The sequence below is a fragment of the Tachyglossus aculeatus genome, chromosome 4 (assembly GCF_015852505.1).
Source record: "Tachyglossus aculeatus isolate mTacAcu1 chromosome 4, mTacAcu1.pri, whole genome shotgun sequence".
NCBI classification, from domain to species: Eukaryota; Metazoa; Chordata; class Mammalia; order Monotremata; family Tachyglossidae; genus Tachyglossus; species Tachyglossus aculeatus.
Genome location: NC_052069.1, coordinates 53,582,123 through 53,603,518, shown reverse-complemented (window position 1 = coordinate 53,603,518; position 21,396 = coordinate 53,582,123). Strand labels below are relative to the sequence as shown.

General features: G+C 43.2%; 1 protein-coding gene across 1 annotated transcript in view; it reads right to left on the bottom strand.

Moving 5' to 3' along the window:
• Positions 1-21,396, bottom strand: part of SNX7 (sorting nexin 7) — a 106,026-nt gene that overhangs the window by 32,357 nt on the left and 52,273 nt on the right. Inside the window, exons 6-7 of the mRNA XM_038745623.1 lie at positions 20,285-20,484; positions 12,300-12,386 (exon numbers count right to left, since the gene is read on the bottom strand). Of these exons, the coding sequence (XP_038601551.1) occupies positions 12,300-12,386; positions 20,285-20,484 (287 nt within the window). The remainder of the gene's footprint in view (positions 1-12,299; positions 12,387-20,284; positions 20,485-21,396) is intronic.

Below are 21,396 nucleotides of genomic sequence, written 5' to 3'. Positions count from 1 at the left end.
TGGAATTTGCTCTGCTCACAGTTGGTTCAATCTCTCATCCTACCCCGACTGGATTACTGCATCAGCCTCCTTTCTGATCTCCCATCTTCCTGTCTTTCCCCACTTCAGTCTATACTTCATGCTGCTGCCCAGATCATCTTTGTGCAGAAACAGATCTGGGCATGTTACTCCCCTCCTCAAAAATCTTCAGTAGCTACCAGTCAACCTATGCAACAGGCAAAAACTCCTCACTCTCGGCTTCAAGGCCCTCCATCACCTCATCCCCTCCTACCTCACCTCCCTCTTCTTTCCTTCTACAGCCCAGCCTGCACCCTCCGCTCCTCTGCCGCTAACCTCCTCACTGTGCCTCGTCCTCGCCTGTCCCGACATCAACACCCGGCCCACGTCCTCCCCCTGGCCTGGAATGCCTTCCCTCTGCACAATCGCCAAGCTAGCTCTCTTCCTCCCTTTAAAGCCCTAGTGAGAGCTCACCTCCTCCAGGAGGCCTTCCCAGACTGAGCCCCGTTTTTCCTCTCCTCCTCCCCATCCCCCCCCCACCCTACCTCCCTCCCCTCCCCACAGCACCTGTATATGTTTGTACAGATTTATTACTCTATTTTACTTGTACATATTTACTATTTTATTAATCATGTGCATCTAGCTTTACTTCTCTTTATCCTGATGACACCTGTCCACATTTTTTGTTCTGTTATCTGTCTCCCCCTTCTAGACTGTGACTGTTGTTGGGTAGGGACCTTCTCTATATGTTGCCAACTTGTATTTCCCAAGTGCTTAGTACAGTGCTCTGCACACAGTAAGCACTCAATAAATATGATTGAATGAATGAATGAATAAGCACTTAAATACGATTGAATGAATAAATGAATGAATGAGAGAGATGAGTCAAGGATAAAATCAAGGTTATGAGTTTATGTGACAGGAAGATGGTGGTGCTTTCTTCAGTGATTGGAAAGTTGGGTTGTGGGGAGAGACAGGGTTTGGATGGGAAGACGAGGAATTCCGTTTTGGTGAGGCAGGACAACGCAGAAGAGATGTCCTGAAGGCAGGAAGAAATGCAAGACTGCAGAGAGGTAAAGAGATCAGGCCTGGAGAGGTAGATTTGCAAATTATGCACGGAGAGGTGGTAGTTGAAGCCATAGGAGGGAATGAGCTCTCCAAAGGAATAGGGTTAGATGAAGGACAGAAGGTCAAGCACTCCATCACCTTGCCCCTCCTACGTCGCCTCCCTTCTCTCTTTCTACAACCCAGCCTGCATCCTTCACTCCTCTAGTGCTGACCTTCTCACTGTGCCTTGATCTCGCCTGTCTCGCTGCAGGCTCCTTGTAAATCACTAGTCCACCATTTGATCACACCATATTCTGAATAAACCTATAACCTGACTACTCTGTATTTCTTAAAGGCATTAAATACACTGCAGGGGAGAGAAGAGGCTCTTGGCGGTACCATTACGGAAGATTCCGAATTTTAAAAGGTACAGTGCAACTTAGATGAGATGCTTAAATTTAAACATACTTTTTTGATGATCACAATATTTTTAATTCCTTAATATAATTAATAACAGGCCCAGAAATGTCTTTGGGAGAAACTTTCACTGAGACACTAAAAACTCATATTCTTTCCCAAAACAAGTCATTAATTTTATTTTAACTAACAATGCAATTATACTGTCAGAACACATTCCAACCCTTGTGTTACTACCAAAATTCATTATCATAAGCCACTTCTCACAATATCGAAGTGAGTTACTGGATGTGTACCTTTTATTCACCCCACCCTCAGCCCCACAGTACCTATGTATATATCCGTAATTTATTTATTTATGTCTTTCTCCCTCTCTAGGCTATAAGCTCCTTGTGGGCTGGTAATGTGTCTACCAACTCTGTTATACAGTACTCACCCAAGCCCTTAATTCAGTGCTCTGCACACCCTAAGCACTTACTAAATACAATTACTTAATTGATCAAATCACTCCAGAAGAATACTGAGCATCCAAATAGCTAAAGAATAAAGAGCACTGTATTCCCATCTCAAAAGACTGGTATTTCATTTTCCTTTGTAGAGAAGTCAGAAAGGTTCAGTGGCTTCCTCTAGGTCACACAAAAAATCAGTTGAATGGACAAGGCCGATGACCAATCCTGGGCTCAGATCTCCAGGCATTATATATTTTAAGTTGCACCGCCCCATTTCCTAATGAAAGGCTCCATTAAAGCATGAGCAGTACCTATTAAAAGGTAAGATTCAAATCCTTTCATCTTCAAAGTGATTCCGGGGGCTTTTTTTGGCCGAGATTTATATGTATGTGTGTACATTTTCCCGTATTTATTTTGACTGCTCTTAGTTGCACACATTTGTTTGTCATTCCCATTAAAAGTGTGAGCTCCTTGTGGGCAATGGAATATATTTTCATTCGGTACTTTCCAAGCTCCTAGTCAAGTGCCTTGACCAAAGGCACTCAACAGTTCTACAACCGCTACTTAAGAGGACAGGCCTAATGCCCAAGGCAAGCACAGCGAGGTCATCAACTACAGCAGAAATAAAATACAACTTTAAGGCCTTTTTGAGTCAGGGGATGCTTTCGGGCAACTTAAATGTACTACTATTTAAAGTATTTATTTTCTGAAAAATGTGTTTTTGGTCCCCCTTAGATCACTGCCTACTGCGTGGAATTCTCTGACTATTTTCTATGATTTATCTTTCAGCCCCATAATGTACATTCTATACTAACCCTCATATATATTATGAGCACTAACCAGTCCTTCAAAAACAAGCCAATTTGACAGTGAACTGGAGGGTCCAACATACTGATGGGCTTGTGGTCCTCCCTCCCCCATCTCCCCCTGACCTCCGCCACCCCCAGCAACATAGGAGATGGGATTGGTGACTCTTATAGGGCAGACACCATGTCTTCTACCTCTGTCCTTCTCCCACAAGTGTCTCTATTTCTCTGCCCACAGATGTCATTCAAAAAGCACTGATGAATGGCTACTGGGGGAAGTAGCCTGCAACCTGGTTTTACAGTGCTAACCATGACTCTACCCGTTCCCAGATCTGCGATCCCCCCACCAACCCCCAACCTCATTCAGAAGGGTGACAAGAGTGAGGGGCGGTTAGCTCATGTCGTTGGGTAGGGATTGTCTCTATCTGTTGCCGAATTGTACTTTCCAAGCACTTTGTACAGTGCTCTGCACACAGTAAGCGCTCAATAAATAGGACTGAATGAATGAATGAACTGTTTTCTTTAAGTAAACCAACTAGCGTCATCTCTTCTGCCGGTCAATAATTGACTGTGGCTAAGCTAGAACTTCTGCTGGAGGGGAAAGGGAGGAATTTCTGAAGAAGCTAGCTGACACATAAAATTCTGTAGTATCTTTCTCAAAAAAATCCTTCTTCATCTCCACCACCGACTCCTTTAACTGTCTGGAGTCCTCAAGGCTCAGATTTGGGTCCTTTCATATGAAATGCTGTGCTAGGTACCAAATAATCAGGCCAGGCACAGTCTTTGTCCCATGTGGGGCTCACAGTCTAAGTAGGAGGGAGAACAGGTATTGAATCTCCCATTTTACAGATGAGGAAATTGAGGCGCAGAGAAGTGACTTGCCCAAGGTGACAGCAGGCAAGTGGCAGCATCAGGACTAGAACCCAGGTCTATCCAGCGTTTAGAACAGTGCTTGGGACATAGTAAGCGCTTAACAAATACCATTATCATTATTATTATTATTATTGACTTCCAGGACTGTGCTCTTTCTATTAGGCCACACTGCTCCACATTACACTCCTCTCACTTTGCATTCACATAATTTGACTTCCACCATGGTGGAGACTGTTCAAAATTTATTTCTCCTGCCCTGAACTTGCTCTATCATCCCAGTTTCAAATATCTTGTCTCTAGGATAAAGACAGTCGTATTAATCATCAATACCTCGAGCTTAACGCAAAAACTGAATTCCTAAGCTTCTCTCCAAACACTTCTCTTATATTTGCCTAGTGGATAGACCAGGGCCCTGGGAGTCAGAAGGACCTGGGTTCTGCTCCCGTTCTGCCACTTGTCTGCCGTGTAACCTTGGGCAAGACATTTCACTGGGACTCAGTTACCTCATCTGTAAAATGGGGTTTAAGACTGTGAGCCCCAAGTGGGACAGGGACTGTGTCCAACTTGATTTGTTCGTATCTACCCCGGCACTTGGTATACTACCCGACATATAGTAAGCGCTGAGTACCACAAATACCACAACTATTATTATTATTTACTACCACTGTCAACTGTGCAACAAGTGAGATTTAAGTTCAGTAAAACCTGGATGAAATGTTGACCAAAGCACTGAATATACAAAGCCTCTGTACTCCTCTACTTCCTCAGAGAGCTTCTTATTGGAGTTTGCCTGCTGCTCCTTTGTGGTTTCCTCACACAAGTCCTGCCTTCACCTTCTCCCCGTCCTTCACTGATCTCTGGCTTACATTTCCATCTCTTTTCCTGAAGTACAAAAAATGTTCTTTGGGTCCTAGCCCTGGTGCTGCCCTGACGATCAGGGGCCTTAGGTGAGTCATTTGATCTCTCTCTGCCTTGGTATCTCCATTTATTACACAGGGACATTAATACCTGACTGCTTCCTACATCACAGGGGTATTGGGAAGATGAATGAAGTTATGAATATAAGAAGGCTTTGAGCTTTACAGACACAAAGCAACAGAGAAACCCAGCCACTCGTCTGTTTTTCCTGCCTTATGATTTGTGGGACTGTTGATTTCTAGACATGGTAATGTGTGATATTTTTGAGCTCGATCCCCTTATAATTCTGCCAGGTCTGGCCTCAACTCCCTGGTGAGTACAAACTCTTGGCCTTAACCCCAAGAAGTAATATATTTAGGGGGAATAAGATAGCACTTCTGTACACATCATTAAACTCTGTTGCTTCCAACAACCTGTAGTTTATTTTAGTGTCTGAATCTCCTGGTTTAATTGTAAATTCTTTGAAGACAGGAATCACATCTACTAATTGTACTCTAAGTGCTACATACAGTGCGCTCTGCACATAGTAAGCCCTCAATAAATACTATCTATTTATTGATTTCCAGCCCCCCAGGGTTGATACTTGTTCACACTCCCTGTTTCCACTTCCTCCCCTACAATTATCTCCTTATTCCCCTCCAGCCTGGCTTCTGTTGCTTCACTCCACAGAAACAGCCCTCTCTAAGGTAATCAAGACCTTCTTCTTCCTAAATCTAAAGACCCACAGTTGCTAAATCTGACTGCCTCTATTTTATCCTAATCTCCTAGACCACCATAGACTACCACACTTCTGGAAACTTTATCCAACCTTGGTTTCACTGACACTGTCCTCTCTTGGTTCCCCTCCTCTCTCTCTCTAGCCACTTGTTCTCAGTCTCCTCCTCTGCTTCCAACCCTCTGGCAATGGGGGTCCCTCAAGACTCAGTTCCAGGTCCTCTTCTATTCTCCACCTACATCCGCTCCTTTGGAGAACTCATTTGCTCCCTTCACTTCAATTACCATCTACATGCAGAGGATTGCTAAATCTGCATCGCCAGCCCTGATCGCTCTCTTACTCTGCAATCTCGCATTTCCTCCTGCCATCTGGACATTTCTGCCTGAATTCTTCTCTTCTCACCCAAATCCTGTCCTCCTGAATCTTTCCCACCACTGTAGATAACACCACTGTTCTCCTTATTTCACAAGTCCATAACCCTTCAAGGTTCGGCTTCAAGGCTCTCCATCACCTCGCCCCCTCCTACCTCACCTCCCTTCTCTCCTTTTACAGCCCAGCCCGCACCCTCCGCTCCCCTGCTGCTAATCTCCTCACCATGCCTCGTTCTCGCCTGTCCCACCATCGACCCCTGGCCCACGTCATCCCCCTGGCCTGGAATGCCCTCCCTCTGCACATCCGCCAAGCTAGCTCTCTTCCTCCCTTCAAAGCCCTACTGAGAGCTCACCTCCTCCAGGAGGCCTTCCCAGATTGAGCCCCCTCCTTCCTCTCCCCCTCCCTGCCACCCCCCGGCCTACCTCCTTCCCCTCCCCACAGCACCTGTATATATGTTTGTACGTATTTATTACTCTATTTATTTATTTTATTTGTACATATTTATTCTATTTATTTTATTTTGTTAATGTGTTTTGTTTTGTTCTCTGTCTCCCCCTCCTAGACTGTGAGCCCACTGTTGGGTAGGGACTGTCTCAATATGTTTCCGACTTGTACTTCCCAAGCGCTTAGTACAGCGCTCTGCACACAGTAAGCGCTTAAAAAATATGATTGAATGAATGAATGAATGAACCCTGGCATTGTACTTGACCCATCTCTCATACAACCCTATTAATAATAATAATAATGGTATTAATTAATCACTATTTTACAGATGAGGCAACCGAGGCACAGGGAAGTCAAGTGACTTGTCCAAGGTCACAGAACAGACATGTGACAGGGCTGGGATTAGAACCCATGACCTTCTGAGTCTTAGGCCCATGTTCTACCCACTAGGCCATGCAGCTTCACATATTCAGTCTGACACCAAGTGCTGTCAGTTCTATCTCTACAACATTTCTAAAATCCACCCAAACTGCTACCACACTGATCCAAGCACTTAGCCTATTCCGCCCTGACTACTAACTACATCCACCTCTGTCTCTGACCTCACTGCTTCCTTCCTCTCCCCACTCCAGTCCAAACTTTGTTCTGCTGCCCGGATCGGTTTTCTACAGAATTGTTCAGACCATGTTTCCCCACTCCTCAAGAATCTCCAATGGTTGCTCATCCACCTGCACATAGGACAGAAACACCTTACCATTGGCTTCAAAGCACTCAATCAGCTCACGCCCTCTTACCTCACCAATCTTCTACTAGTGCCCACCTCACACACTTTGCTCCTTTAGGTGCCAGCTTACTAACTGTGCTCTGACCTCATCTATTTCACCGCTGACACCTTTCCTGTGTCTACTCTTCAACTATCATCTCTACGCCGATGACACCCAAATCTACATCTCTGCCCCTGCTCTCTCCCTCTCCCTTCAGGCTCGTGTCTCCTCCTGCCTTCAAGACATCTCCATCTGGATGTCTGCCTGCCATCTAAAACTCAATATGTCCAAGACTGAACTCCTTATCTTCCCTCCCAAACCCTGCCCTCTCCCTGACTTTCCCATCAGTGTAGACGGCACTACCACCCTTCCTGTCTCACAAGCCCACAATCTTGGTGTCATCCTCGACTCTGCTCTCTTGTTCACCCTCACATTCAATCCGTCACCAAAACCTGCCGGTCTCACCTCTGCAACATCGCCAAGATCCACCCTTTTCTCTCCATCCAAGGCGCTACCCTGCTGGTTCAATCTCTCATCCTATCCCAACCGGATTACTTCATCAGCCTCCTCTCTGATCTCCCATCCTCCTGTCTCTCCCCACTTCAGTCTATACTTCACGCTGCTGCCCGGATCATCTTTGTGCAGAAATGCTCTGGGCATGTTACTCCCCTCCTCAAAAATCTCCAGTGGCTACCAGTCAACCTAAGCATCAGGCAAAAACTCCTCACTCTCGGCTTCAAGGCTGTCCATCACCTCGCCCCCTCCTACCTCACCTCCCTTCTTTCCTTCTACAGCCCAGCCCATACCCTCCTCTCCTCTGCCACTAACGTCCTCACCGTGCCTCGTTCTCGCCTGTCCCGCCATCAACCCCCGACCCACGTCCTCCCCCTGGCCTGGAACGCCCTCCCTCCGCACATCTGCCAAGCTAGCGCTCTTCCTCCCTTCAAAGCCCTCGTGAGAGCTCACCTCCTCCAGGAGGCCTTCCCAGACTGAGCCCCATTTTTCCTCTCCTCCTCCCCATCCCTCCGCCCTACCTCCTTCCGCTCCCCACAACACCTGTATGTATGTTTTTACAGCTTTATTACTCTATTTTACTTGTACATATTTACTAGTCTATTTTGTTTTGTTCATATGTTTTGTTTTGTTGTCTGTCTACCCCTTCTAGACTGTGAGCCTGTTGTTGGGTAGGGACAATCTCTATATGTTGCCAACTTGTACTTCCCAAGCGCTTAGTACAGTGCTCTGCACACAGTAAGCACTCAATAAATACGATTGAATGAATGAATGAATGGCCTAGAATTCCCTTCCTCTATATATATATATATACCAAGCCACTACTCTCCCCATTTTAAAAGTCCTATTAAAGTCATATCTCCAAGAGGCCTTGCCTAATTAATCCTTCATTTCCCCTGCTCCTTCTCCTTCTTTGTTGTCTATGTATGTGGGTTGGTGACCTCTGGGCATTTGACATTCACCCCACCAGAGCTCTTATGTACATATCTTTCAATTATATATCTAAATTTCTTTTTATACTAATGTCTGTCTCCCCCTCTGGACTGTAAGCTTGTTGTGGGCAGGGAACGTGTCTACCAACTCTGTTGGGTTCTAACTCTCCCAAGCACTTACAGTGCTCTGCACATAGTAAGTGCTCAATAAATACCATCGATGGTAACGATGACGATAATGGCAGGGACATACATACAGTTTGTCTCAGGCCTCTCCAGGGTATCTCTATTTCTGAAGGTGGATGGCCCACAGAACGAAATGGCCCTTCCTGATTACTTAAGGCTGGAGATGAGCCAGGTTTAATTGGGATACTTTGTGAGGGATCATTACAGTGCTCTGCAAGCAGTAAGCGCTCAATAAATATGATTGATTGATTGATTGATGACAGAGAGAGCACAAGATGAAACAAATCCTAAACCAAATATGCACTATATGGCTACCTTGGCAGTTTACAGAAAATCAAGCAGAGGGCTCCTACTCCCAGGCTGTTACCTCTGCTTCACTGGCAAATTTCCTCAGTGTGATAATTCTGATCCTAGGATCTTGGCCGATTAACTTTTCAGATCAAACATTATGACTGGAATGTTCCTCAATCCACCATGTTTCAAACGGAAATGGTTTTAAGGCACTCAGTCAGTACTCTTTGATTTTACTTCACTGATCTCTGTGTCTCTAACACCAGCCTACTCACTGTACCTCAGTCTCATCTATCTAGAAACAGCATGGCTCGGTGGAAAGAGCACGGGCTTGGGAGCCAAAGTTCATGGGTTCTAATCCCTGCTCCACCACTTGTCAGCTGTGTGGCTTTGGGCAAGTCACTTAACTTCTCTGTGCCTCACTTACCTCATCTGTAAAATGGAGATTAAGACTATGAGCCCCACGTGGGACAACCTGATCACCTTGTATCCCCCCCCACAGCTCTTAGAACAGTGCTTTGCACATAGTATGCACTTAACAAATGCCATAATTATTATTATCTCACATTCCACCTTGGGCCTGGAACTCCCTCTGTCTTTATATAAGACAGACCACCACTTTCTCTACCTTCAAAACCCTACTAAAATCATATCTCCTATAAAAAAAGAGTCCTTTCCTTTCTAAGCTCTTATTTCTCTTATCCTTTCTCCCCTCCCTTCAGTATCGACTCTGCTCTTGGCTGTATATCCCTTAAGACCTTTGATCCTCACCCCAGCCCCACTGCACTTATCCTTAAATCCTTACACTCTATTTCCTCTCTCGGTAATTTATTTTAATGTTTCTCTTCCCCTGGAGATAAACTCCCTGTGGGGAGGGATTCATTCATTCATTCAATCATATTTACTGAGCGCTCACTGTGTACAGAGCACTGTGCTAAGTGCTTGGAAAGTACAATACAGCAATAAAGAGAGACAATCCTTGCTCACAACAAGCTCACAGTCTAGATGTGGGGGGAGACAGACATCAATACAAGTAAACAGGTGTCAATATAAATAAATAATATTATAGATGAATACATATATTCATTCAATCGTATTTATTGAGTGCTTACTGTGTGCAGAGCACACAGTACAAATCGGCAACATATAGAGATGGTCCCTACCCAACAACGGGCTCATATTCTAGAGGCATCTGTGCACTCTAACACGGTACCTGCTCTTCCTCAGCTCAGGTGGGTCAAATGGGGTTTTTCAACATATCTTTTCCAAAAACTATACATGCTGTGGGGTGGAGAGAGGGGGATGAACAAAGGTATCACGTCACCAACTCTTGTCACAGTGACAAAAATGGTGAAACAATTTCCCAGACACATGTAGATCTAGTAAATTCAGTACATATTGTTTGCTAAAAGCTCAGTTATGAAAAAGTGAACCAATACCACAGGCAGCCTGGGAACAATCAGTCAATTCTATTTATTAAGTGCTTACTGTGTGCAGAGCACTGAACTAAGCACTTGAGAGAGTACAATCTAACAATTCAACTGACACATTCCTTGCCCACAACAAGTCTATAACAAATTTACAGTCTAGAGGAACCCAGGACTTGGTTACACTTCTGTCATTCACTGTGTGGCCTTGGGAAATACAATTAACCTCTCTGGGCCTCAATTTTCTCATCTGTACAATGGAGATAATAATATTTGCTTCTAACTCAGCGTGGCTCAGTGGAAAGAGCATGGGCTTTGGAGTCAGAGGTCATGGGTTCAAACCCCAGCTCTGCCAATTGTCGGCCGTGTGACTTTGGGCAAGTCACTTCACTTCTCTGTGCCTCAGTTACCTCATCTGTAAAATGGGGATTAAGACTGTGAGCTCCCCGTGGGACAACCCGATCACCTTGTAACCTCCCCAGTGCTTAGAACAGTGCTCTGCACATAGTAAGTGCTTAATAAATGCTATTTAAAAAAAAACTCACAGTGATGCCTTTGGGACGAAAAGAGATGAATGAAATGAAAGCACTTTGGAAAATAATAAGTGCTCTAAAAATCAAAGTACACCCAGTTCTCCTATAATACAGAGAGGTTGTGTTTGTGCCAAGCCCTTCATTAAGGAAATGGTCCCACTGTAGTATGTAAACATTCTGACCCCACACAAAAATTGCTTCTTCCAACACCATGCATATGCTGGATCCAAAAAGGCTTGCACTGCTGGATAAACATGCCTTAATTCCTTGACAATGACCTAGCCAAAAAGTATCTCTAAAACACTCATTATGGCAAAACCGAGCACTGTTTTAGTCAATGAGAAAGTTTCAACATTTTAAAAAATTGTATTTAAGTGCTTAAAATGTGCCAGGCACTGTACTAAGCATTGGGGTATACACAAGATAATCAGGTTGGATTTGATAATAATAATAATAATAATGGTATTTGTTAAGCACTTACTAAGTGCCAAGCACTGTTCTAAGCACTGGGGTAGATACAAGGTAATCAGGTTCCAGGACACAGTCCCTGTCTCACGTGAGGTTAACAGTCTTAATCCCCATTTTACTGATGAGGGAACTGAGGCCCGGAGAAGTTAATGACTTACCCAAAGTCACACAGCAGAAAAATGGAAGAGCCAGAATTAGAACCCACAACCTCTGACTCCCAAGCCTATGCTCTTCCCACTTAGGCCACGCTGTTTCTCATTACATATTACATCAAAGAGAGGTTTGGACACTTGATATTCTCCCCGCCCACAACCCCACAGCACTTATGTGCATATTTTTAAATGATATATTATAAATAACTTATTCATCCATATTAATTTCTATCTTACCCCCCAGACTGTAAGTTTAGTATGGGCAGGGAATGTGTCTGCTAATTCTTGGTACTGTATTCTCTCAAGCACTTAGTAGAGTGTCCTGCACATAATAAGTATTCAGCAACTGTGATTGATTAATTGATCTAGAATCGCTCTATGCTGGAAGCTCATTGTGGGCATAGGTCATATATGCCAACTCAATTGTACGGTAGTCTCCCAAGAGCTTAGTACAATACTCTGCACCTAGAAAGCACACATTAAATACCATTGGTGATGATAAGGAAAAAAGAACAGGCTAAAATGTCGTTTTGGGTGTTTTTCTTCAAATTGTCACCCAGGATAGGATAATTACGTTGATTCTACCATATGTGGATGAATGTGGATATATTCCATATTCCTGTTTACTGAAGTTACATTCACCAAGATGTTGATAATGAACACTTAAACCCAGAAGGTGCTCAAATACCATTGCTTTATAATAATAATAATAATAATAATAATAATAATAATAATAATAATAATAATAATAGTTGTACTTGTTAAATTGTACTTGTTAAGCGCTTACTATGAGCCAGGCACCGTATTATGCGCTAGGGTAGATACAAGCAAATCAGTTGGACACAGTCCTTGTCCCACATGGGGCTCACAGTCTCAATCCCCATTTTGTAGATGAGAGAAATGAGACACAGTGAAGTGACTTGCCCAAGGTCACACAGCAGATGATAAAAGCACATTCTAGTTTTTTACAAGAATCAGAACTATTTAGCACTTACCGATTCCTTTTCCGTCTTTTTGGAGGTTAAAGCTTCCACTTTGGAATCCAATTCGGCTTGTATTTGGTCTCTTCTTTTCATTACACCCTAACATTAAAAAAATTAAAATCTAGTTCATTTTTTTTTAAAAAAAGATCTTACAGGTAAAAAATTCCCCATTTCAAAATTCTGACTTCAGATCCCATAGTAGCTATTCCCTCTAGTTAATAAGCTCTTTGTGGACAGGGATTGTGTTTATCAAACTCTCTTTAAAATAAAAAAAATAGTAATAGTATAGTATAGTAATAGTAATATTTTTAAAATATTTTTTAAAAATAATAATAGTTTTGTTTGTTTTTTAAAATAGTAATAATAGTATAGTAATAATAATAATAATTGTGGTATTTGTCAAGTGCTTACTGTTTGCCAGGCACTGTAGTAAGCACTGGGGTTGATACAATCAAATCAAGTTTGACCAAGTCCCTGTCCACACGGGGCTCATAGTCTTAATCCACATTTTACGGATGAGATAACTGAGGAACACCCTCTCAGGGTCACACCTGGAGAATTTCCAGTACTCTATCATCATCATCATCATCATCAATCGTATTTATTGAGCGCTTACTATGTGCAGAGCACTGTAGTAAGCGCTTGGGAAGTACAAATTGGCAACATATAGAGACAGTTCCTACCCAACAGTGGGCTCACAGTCTAAAAGGGGGAGACAGAGAACAAAACCAAACATACTAACAAAATAAAATAAATAAATACTCTATCAGTCTCGACTACAGGAGGAAGAGTCAAGCAGAGGCATATCCATTTCATTCCTAGCTTGGCCGGTGTCTAGTGAGTGGAAGGCAATCTGCTACAAGGCAAAACTCACCCATGCTGGGCAGTGGAGGCACAGGAGAGAGACGAGGGGGGAGACTCAAGTTTACTGCATGGAAGGAGGCAATGGTAAACCACTTCCATATTTTTACCAAGAAAACTCTATGGATACACTACTAGAATGATTACAGATGGAGGTGGGGCATTCTGAGAGAGATGCTTCCATGGCATCGCTATGGGTCAGAGATGGCATAAGACAAGACAATTGAGGAAAAGAGAAGTAAAGTGACTTGCCCAAGGTCCACAGCAGACGAGTAGCGGAGCTGGGATAAGAATCCAGGTCCATATGACTCCCAGCCCATGCTCTATCCACTAGGCCATGCTGCTTCTCTATTGAATTGAACTTTCCCAAGTGTTTAATACAGTGCTCTGCACACAACAAACACTTAATACCATTGAGTGCTCTGCTCTTTTCCATTAAAAGTGAGCTTGAAGGCACTACATTGAACCGATTGCTTTCATAACCCATTCTTCTCTTGAGAGTGTTCCCCAGGCACATACTGCTTTGCCAAGTAAAATAAAAGTATTTCTGTGAAGTCAAAATACAAACAGATGAAGTGCCAGTACAAGCAATACTCTAGTTCAGAGCGCTCAGTTGGTAGAACACCCAGGGCAATTGTCCTGAGGGATCCACTACTAAAGAGAAGTTATGACTCCTGAAATTTTTAATCTCAGGGCTATAAATGATGATAGGATGTCAGGCACCACCAGCTCGCCAGTAACAGGGGAGTTACATTCCTGCAGAAGGAAAACTTGAACTATAGCAGGCAAGCTTGGAATAATACTGCATGTGATTGAGACTGTGAGCCCCTCGTGGGAGAAGGACTGTGCCCAACCTGATGTGCTTGTATCCACCCCAGCACTTGGTACAGTGCCTGGCACATGGTAAGCTCTTAACAAATATCATTATTATTATTATTCTTATTATAACCAGGCCTTCAATCTCACACTGTATCTGGGCAGCTCGTGTTATTGGATGAACCTTCTCTAGTTCCCCAGCTGCATGCTATCCAAAGCGCATGGTGAGAAAATAAGAAAATCGTGGCTCAGTGGAAAGAGCACAGACTTGGGAGTCAGAGGACGTGGGTTCTAATCCCGGCTCTGCCACTTGTCTACTGTGTATCCTTGGGCAAGTCATTTAACTTCTCTGTGCCTCAGTTACCTCACCTGTAAAATGAGGATTGAGACTGTGAGCCCTATGTGGGACAACCTGATTACCTAACCCAGTATCTACCCCAGAGCTTAGAAGGGTGCTTGGCACATAGTAAGTGCTTAAACAAATACCATTATTATTATTATTATTAAAATTGAATTTCAATCAATTGTATTTATTGAGTGCTTACTGTGCGCAGAACACTGTACAAAGCGCTTGGGAGAGTACAATATAGCAAGGTTGGTAGATATGTTCCCTGCCCAACAATGAGCTTACAGTCTGAAGGGGATTGTACTTCCATACGCACTCCTTCAGGAAGGATCAAATTGATCTATTCCAGGCAAGGGAGAACCTTAGCTATCTTTAAAGCCCATGAAGAGGAGATTCTCTACCTCCTTAAATAATATTCTGGTGAATAACAGTACTCAGTAACAGGAAATTTTCACTCTTTTTTATGGTATCGGTTGAGCGCTCATTATGTGTCAAGCATCATTTAAACGTTGGGGTAGATACAAATTAATCAGGTTGGACACAGTCCTTCTTCCACAAGGGGCTCACAATCTATGAGGTAGAATTGACACCGAATCCCTATTTCACAGTTGAGGACACTGAGGTACACAGAAGTTAAGCGACTTCCTAAAGTCACACAGCAGGCAAGTTGGAAGATTTGGGATTAGAAACCAAGTCCTCTGATGTCCAGGCCTGTGCTCTTTCCATTAAGGCCACGCTGTTTCTGATTTCTAGTCCAAACCCCTCACGCTGCATTGTAAGCTTGTTCCTCTTTCTTCTGGTCACTCTCAAATGATGTAGTCACTGTCCCCTTTCCACAATAATGTCATTTATTCAGGCCTCATTAAACCAGGCTCTGATCACTTGGACTACTCTTTGCTCCTTTTAACTGCTGCCAAAGAATTGCTGATTTTTGAGCTCAACAAGGAAGTTAACAAAACACCGTTTAAGCAGCCAGTGGCAAGAGACGCATGGAGATAGATGAGAGTCAACTGGGGAGCATTGGCCAGTGAACACACTAGGACCTTTGGTCATTTTAGGCAGATTTACAGACATACACCTAATTATTAACAAACTAATAGATGAGAGTCAACTGGGGAGCATTGGCCAGTGAACGCACTAGGACCTTTGGTCATTTTAGGCAGATTTACAGACATACACCTAATTATTAACAAACTAAGCTTCTGCTTAGTCACCAAAAGACTAATCCATCAATGGTATTTATTTAGTGCTTACTAGGTGTTGAGCACTGTACTAAGCACTTGGGAGAGTAATAATAAGGACAATAATAATAATGATGGCATTTGTTAAGCACTATGTGCCAAGCACTGTTCTAAGCGCTGGGGGATGTACAAGGTAATCAGGTTGCCCCACGTGGGCTCACAGTCTTCATCCCCATTTTACAGATGAGGGAACTGAGGTCCAGAAGTGAAGTGACTTGCCCAAGGTCATACAGCTGACAAGTGGCAGAGCTGGGATTAGAACCCATAACCTCTGACTCCCAAGCCTGGGCTCTTGCCACTGAGCAACACTGCTTCTCTACAATAGTACAACACAATACGAGTACAATACAACAGAGTTGTTAGGCCATGTTCCTTGACCTTAATGATCTTATATTAAAATTCGCATACATCAAAATCGATTACGGATATGACTAAGTACTTTGGTGAGGGGTGGAGGGGGTGGGGTGTAGAAGACACACCCACAATACAATACAGCCTGCAGTTAAAAGAAGAAAAGATTCAAGCTGCAGTTGGGCTCCTCTTCCAACTTTTGTTTTAAATTACAGAGACCTTACTGTACATTTGAAGACTGTAACTATGTCCAATAATGTTTTGTTGGGCAACTAGGGGAAATAAAGCAAGACATTACTTGGGAATATCAATCAATCAATGTAATTGATACAGTACTTACAGGTGTAGAGAAGTGCTTAGGACAGCACAATACAATACACACGATCCCTGCCAACAAGGCACTTACAGTCTAAAAGGGGAGGCAAACCTTAAAATACCAATATAAGCACTTAGGAAATTACAGTACAATGGAGTTGGTAGTCATGATCCTTGCCCACAAAGTCTAGAGGTGGAGAGGTGGAGACAGACATTAAAATAAGTTAGAGGAGGGATAATACGCCTCTAGCCTATTTTGTGCAAAAGTGCACATATATATTAGTAAATTTATTTAGAATTATGGTGTTAAGTGCTTACTATGTGATGGATACATGATAAATGGATGAGATAGAGAAGCAGCATGGCTCAGTGAAAAGAGCCCGGGCTTAGGAGTCAGAGGTCATGGGTTCAAATCTCCACCACTTGTCAGCTGTGTGACTTTAGGCAACTCACTTAATTTCTCTGTGCCTCAGTTCCCTCATCTGTAAAATGGGGATTAAATCTCTGAACCCCATGTGGGACAACTTGATTACCTTGTATCTACCCCAGTGCTTAGAACAGTGCCTTGCACATAGTAAGCACTTAATAAATGTCATCATTATTATTATTATTATTAGGTACAGTACCTGTCTCACTGCCTAATACAGAGGGACAGCCGCCTTCTCATTCCCATCTTGCAGATGAGGAAACTGTGATCCAAGGAGTTAAGCGATTCGTCTACAGTCACATGATAAGCCAATGGCCAAGCTGGAGTTTGTTCCAGTTCTCCTGGCTCCCAGTGCTGTGCTCACTTCTCTAGATTGGGATAGCGCTTAGAACAGTGCTCAGTGCATAGAATAGTGCTTGACACATAGTAAGTGCTTAACAACTACCATCATTGTCATCATTTGAAGAACTGCAGCCTATTATTTAGCCTGAATCTTCAGGATGTGTGAGAATTACAGTTCACAACTAGAACTGACTATACGGTCAAGTCAAAGGCATTTATTAAGCACTTGCTGAACAGCACACACTGGCCCAAATACTTCAGAGAGCATGTTTCCAGGGTCTTCCCCTTTCTCTATATCCAAGTGCCCTCCACGTTGGTCAAGGCGAATACCATATCCTGACTTGACTATTCCATCAGCCTCTCACAGGTCTCCCTACCTCCTCTTTCTTCCTTCTGCAGCCCACACTCGATGCCCAGATCGTTTTTCTAAAATCACATTCTGCCAGCTACCACTTCTCAAAAACGGCCAAAAGATGTCCCTTCCTTTCCACATTGAACTAAAATTCCTAACAACTGGTTTTAAAGACACTGTCAGCTCTCTCCCTACTTATGCACACTTCAGCGTGGCTCAGTGGAAAGAGCCCGGGCTCTGGAGTCAGAGGTCATGGGCTCAAATTCCAGCTCCGCCAATTGTCAGCTGTGTGACTTTGGGCACGTCACTTCACTTCTCTGTGCCTCAGTTACCTCATCTGTAAAATGGGGAGTAAGACTCTGAGTCCCCAGTGGGGCAACTTGATCACCTTGTAACCTCCCCAATGCTTAGAATGGTGCTTTGAACATAATAATAATAATGATGGCATTTATTAAGCGCTTACTATGTGCAAAGCACTGTTCTAAGCACTGGGGAGGTTACAAAGTGATCAGGTTGTACCATGTGGGACTCAGTCTTAATCCCCATTTTACAGATGAGGGAACTGAGGCACAGAGAAGTTAAGTGATTTGCCCAAAGTCACATAGCTGACAAGTGGCGGAGCCGGGATTTGAACCCATGACCTCTGACTCCCAAGTCCGTGCTTTTTCCACTGTGCCACGCTGCTTCTCTAGTAAGTGCTTAATAAATGCCATTATTATTATTAATCCATTATACCCCAGCCTGCATTCTTCATCCCTCCCATTAGTAATTACAGTACTTATTACGCATTTATTATGTGTTGTGCATTGTATTCATTTATTCATTCAATCGTATTGAGCGCTTACTGTGTGCAGAGCACAGTACTAAGGGCTGGAGTAGATCTCCCTGTAAAATGGGGATTAAGACTGTGAGCCCCACGTGGGGTGACCGGATCACCTTGTATCCTCCCCAGCGCTTTGAACAGTGCTTTGCACATAGTAAGCGCTTAACAAATGCTATCATTATTACTATTTTTATCCAAGATAATCATGTTGGACACAGTCCCTGTCTCAAATGGGGTTCACTGTCTTGGGTGGGGGAGGGAGGAGAGAGTTCTAATCCCAGCTCTACCAGTTGTCTGCTGTGTGATCTTGGGCAAGTCACTTTTAAATGGCATTTGTTAAATGCTTACTATGTGCCAGACACTATACTAAGCACTGGGGTAGATACAAGATAATAGGGTTGGTCACACATGGGGCTCACAGTCTTAATCCCCATTTTACAGATGTGGAAACTGAAGCCCAGAGAAGTGAAGTGATTTGCCCAAGGTCACACAAGCAGATAAGTGGGTAAAGCTGGGATTAGAACCCAGTCCTGGGCTCTTTGCACACTGCTCCCCATTACCATCACATAGTTTGCAATCTTGCCCTGCCAAGAACTCCTACTCGCTTCACGTTTGCCAGATCCTCAGCTCTCCCCAAAGTCAAGGCCCTTCTAAAATCACATCTCCTCTGGAGGAATTTCTCCTCTCCCTTGGTTGTATTCCCAGTCAACTACCATCCCAGCACTATTCACCAACCATGCACTTACATACTCGCCAACACCTGTAGAACTTTTTTTTAACAGGCCCTATTAAGTACTCACTCATCTATATATCCACTTTCCCTTTTCCTCTCTGAGTGTGGCCCCAGTTAGACTGTAAACTCGAGGGCAGGGTTCATGTCCTCTATGCCAATTAATCAATCAATCAATCGTATTTATTGAGTGCTTACTGTGTGCAGAGCACTGTACTAAGCACTTGGGAAGTACAAGTTGGCAACATATAGAGACAGTCCCTACCCAACAGTGGGCTCACAGTCTAGAAGGGGGAGACAGAGAATAAAACCAAACATATGAACAAAATAAAATAAATAGAATAGATATGTACAAGTAAAATAAATAAATAGAGTAATAAATATGTACAAACATATGTACATATATATAGGTGCTGTGGGGAAGGGAAGGAGGTAAGATGGGGGATGAAGAGGGGGATGAGGGGGAGAGGAAGGAGGGGGCTCAGTCTGGGAAGGCCTCCTGGAGGAGGTGAGCTCTCAGTAGGGCCTTGAAAGGATAAAATATTCCTACTCTCTGAAGCCCTTAGCTCAGTGTTCTTCAGACAGTTGTCCCGCAAACACTGTTGGTTAGAATGAAAGTAACAAGACCACCAAGAAAACTAACATATCAATCATATTTATTCCGTACTTACTGTGCTCAGAACACCATACTATGCACTTGGGAGAGTGTGATATAACAGAGTTGGTAGATACGTTCCCTGCCCACCACAAGGTTACTATAATCCCTTCCACACTGTGTGCTTGCAAAGCTTGCTCCATGCAGCACTACTGAATGTTACTCACTGTTCCTGTTGATTTTTTCCATTCCAAATTTTGGTACCATAACCTTTCCTAAATTCTCTGTTCCACGGAAGTCATGTGACTAGGCCCACTTACAGATCAGGAGAAAAGACCCAGAAGTTTCTAAAACAGACCTGACAGCCACAGGCTTAGGGAAGTAGCAAAGCCTAGTGGATAAAAAGCAGGCCTGGGAGTCGGAGGATCTGGGTTCTAATCCTGCTCTGCCATTTACCTGCTGTATGACCTTGGACAAGTCACTTAACTTCCCAGTGCTTCAGTACCCACACCTGCAAAATGGGGATTCAATACCTTCACTCCCTCCAACTCAGAATATGAGCCCCATGTGGGACCTGATTATCTTGTATCTACCCCAGTGCTTAGTACAGTGCTTGGCACATTGTAAGTACACAAAAATACCAAGATTATTTTTATTCTTATTGCTCAGAACTGTCACTATATACTAAAGACAGAAAGTGTAAGTTTTCTTAAGTATTGCTAAAACTATAAGGCAGACTTTCTATGCTTGAAAGAATGGTACCTGCAAATAATAATTTGGGTATTTAAATGATCTTACCATTAAGGTTTCACTGTAAAGAACATATTCGTGAACACCTGGGAGTAGGGTTTCTGAAAATCCTGACAACCTTTTTTCAGTAGCCTTGCAGCATCTGTCAATGCAGTTGGCCACCCCTTTCAAGGATTCTACCAGGTCCTCTTCTGATGCAGACCATAAAGTATGGATTGGTCCATATTCCTTCATTTCTTCAAAATATTCTAAAAGAGAAAGATTTAGGTATATGTATATGTACAGGCATAAGTGTCTGAACTTGAATTGCTGACAAGTTACTTACGGAAAACCTCAGTGGACTGAAACTGTCAAAAACTACAAAACTAAACATAAAAACCTGCATCGTGTTTTCTCTTTGTGCACAAACTAATGGACAACATGATTAGAATAAGCAATAGCCTCAAGCAATCTCAAGATTGAAAACTGGCTGGGCGAAAATATCCAGCAAAGCCTGAACGAAATGTAAACCAAAGCAGCCCACAGAACTACCAACATACAGGGAACCATCTCAGTATAACATGGAGAGTCTCCAATTGATTCCATCATCTCAGAGCTATCCTAGTTCCTAGACAGAAAAACAGGTGTGTGAACTTTGCAAATTATAATCTTCACTACATACTACATTCTCGGATAGTTGCATCAGAATGTCAGCCCCACGTGGGCATGCGACTGTGTCCAAGTCAATTAAGTTGTATGCAGTGCTTAGTAAAGGTCCTCGGCAGAATAAGTGCTTATCATTATTATAATTAGTAGAGCTGACAGCTCTGTTACAGCACCATAATCCTATTTTTAAAACTCCAAGAAAGTTGGTTACATGCAGCCAGTAGTAAGTGGAAAAGATTTCAAGAGACATGACAAGCACCAACTGTGTCTGGATGTAATATTTCTGATTGTTAGATATGGTATTTCAAATAATTTTATCTTTATACTGAGATTGTGAAGTTCACACTTTCAGGTGACCTTTAGCTTCTCTTTTCTTGGTCTGGTAATTAAATCGAGGCATCATTATCATCATCATCATCATCAATCGTATTTATTGAGCGCTTACTGTATGCAGAGCACTGTACTAAGCGCTTGGGAAGTACAAGTTGGCAACATAAAGAGACAGTCCCTACCCA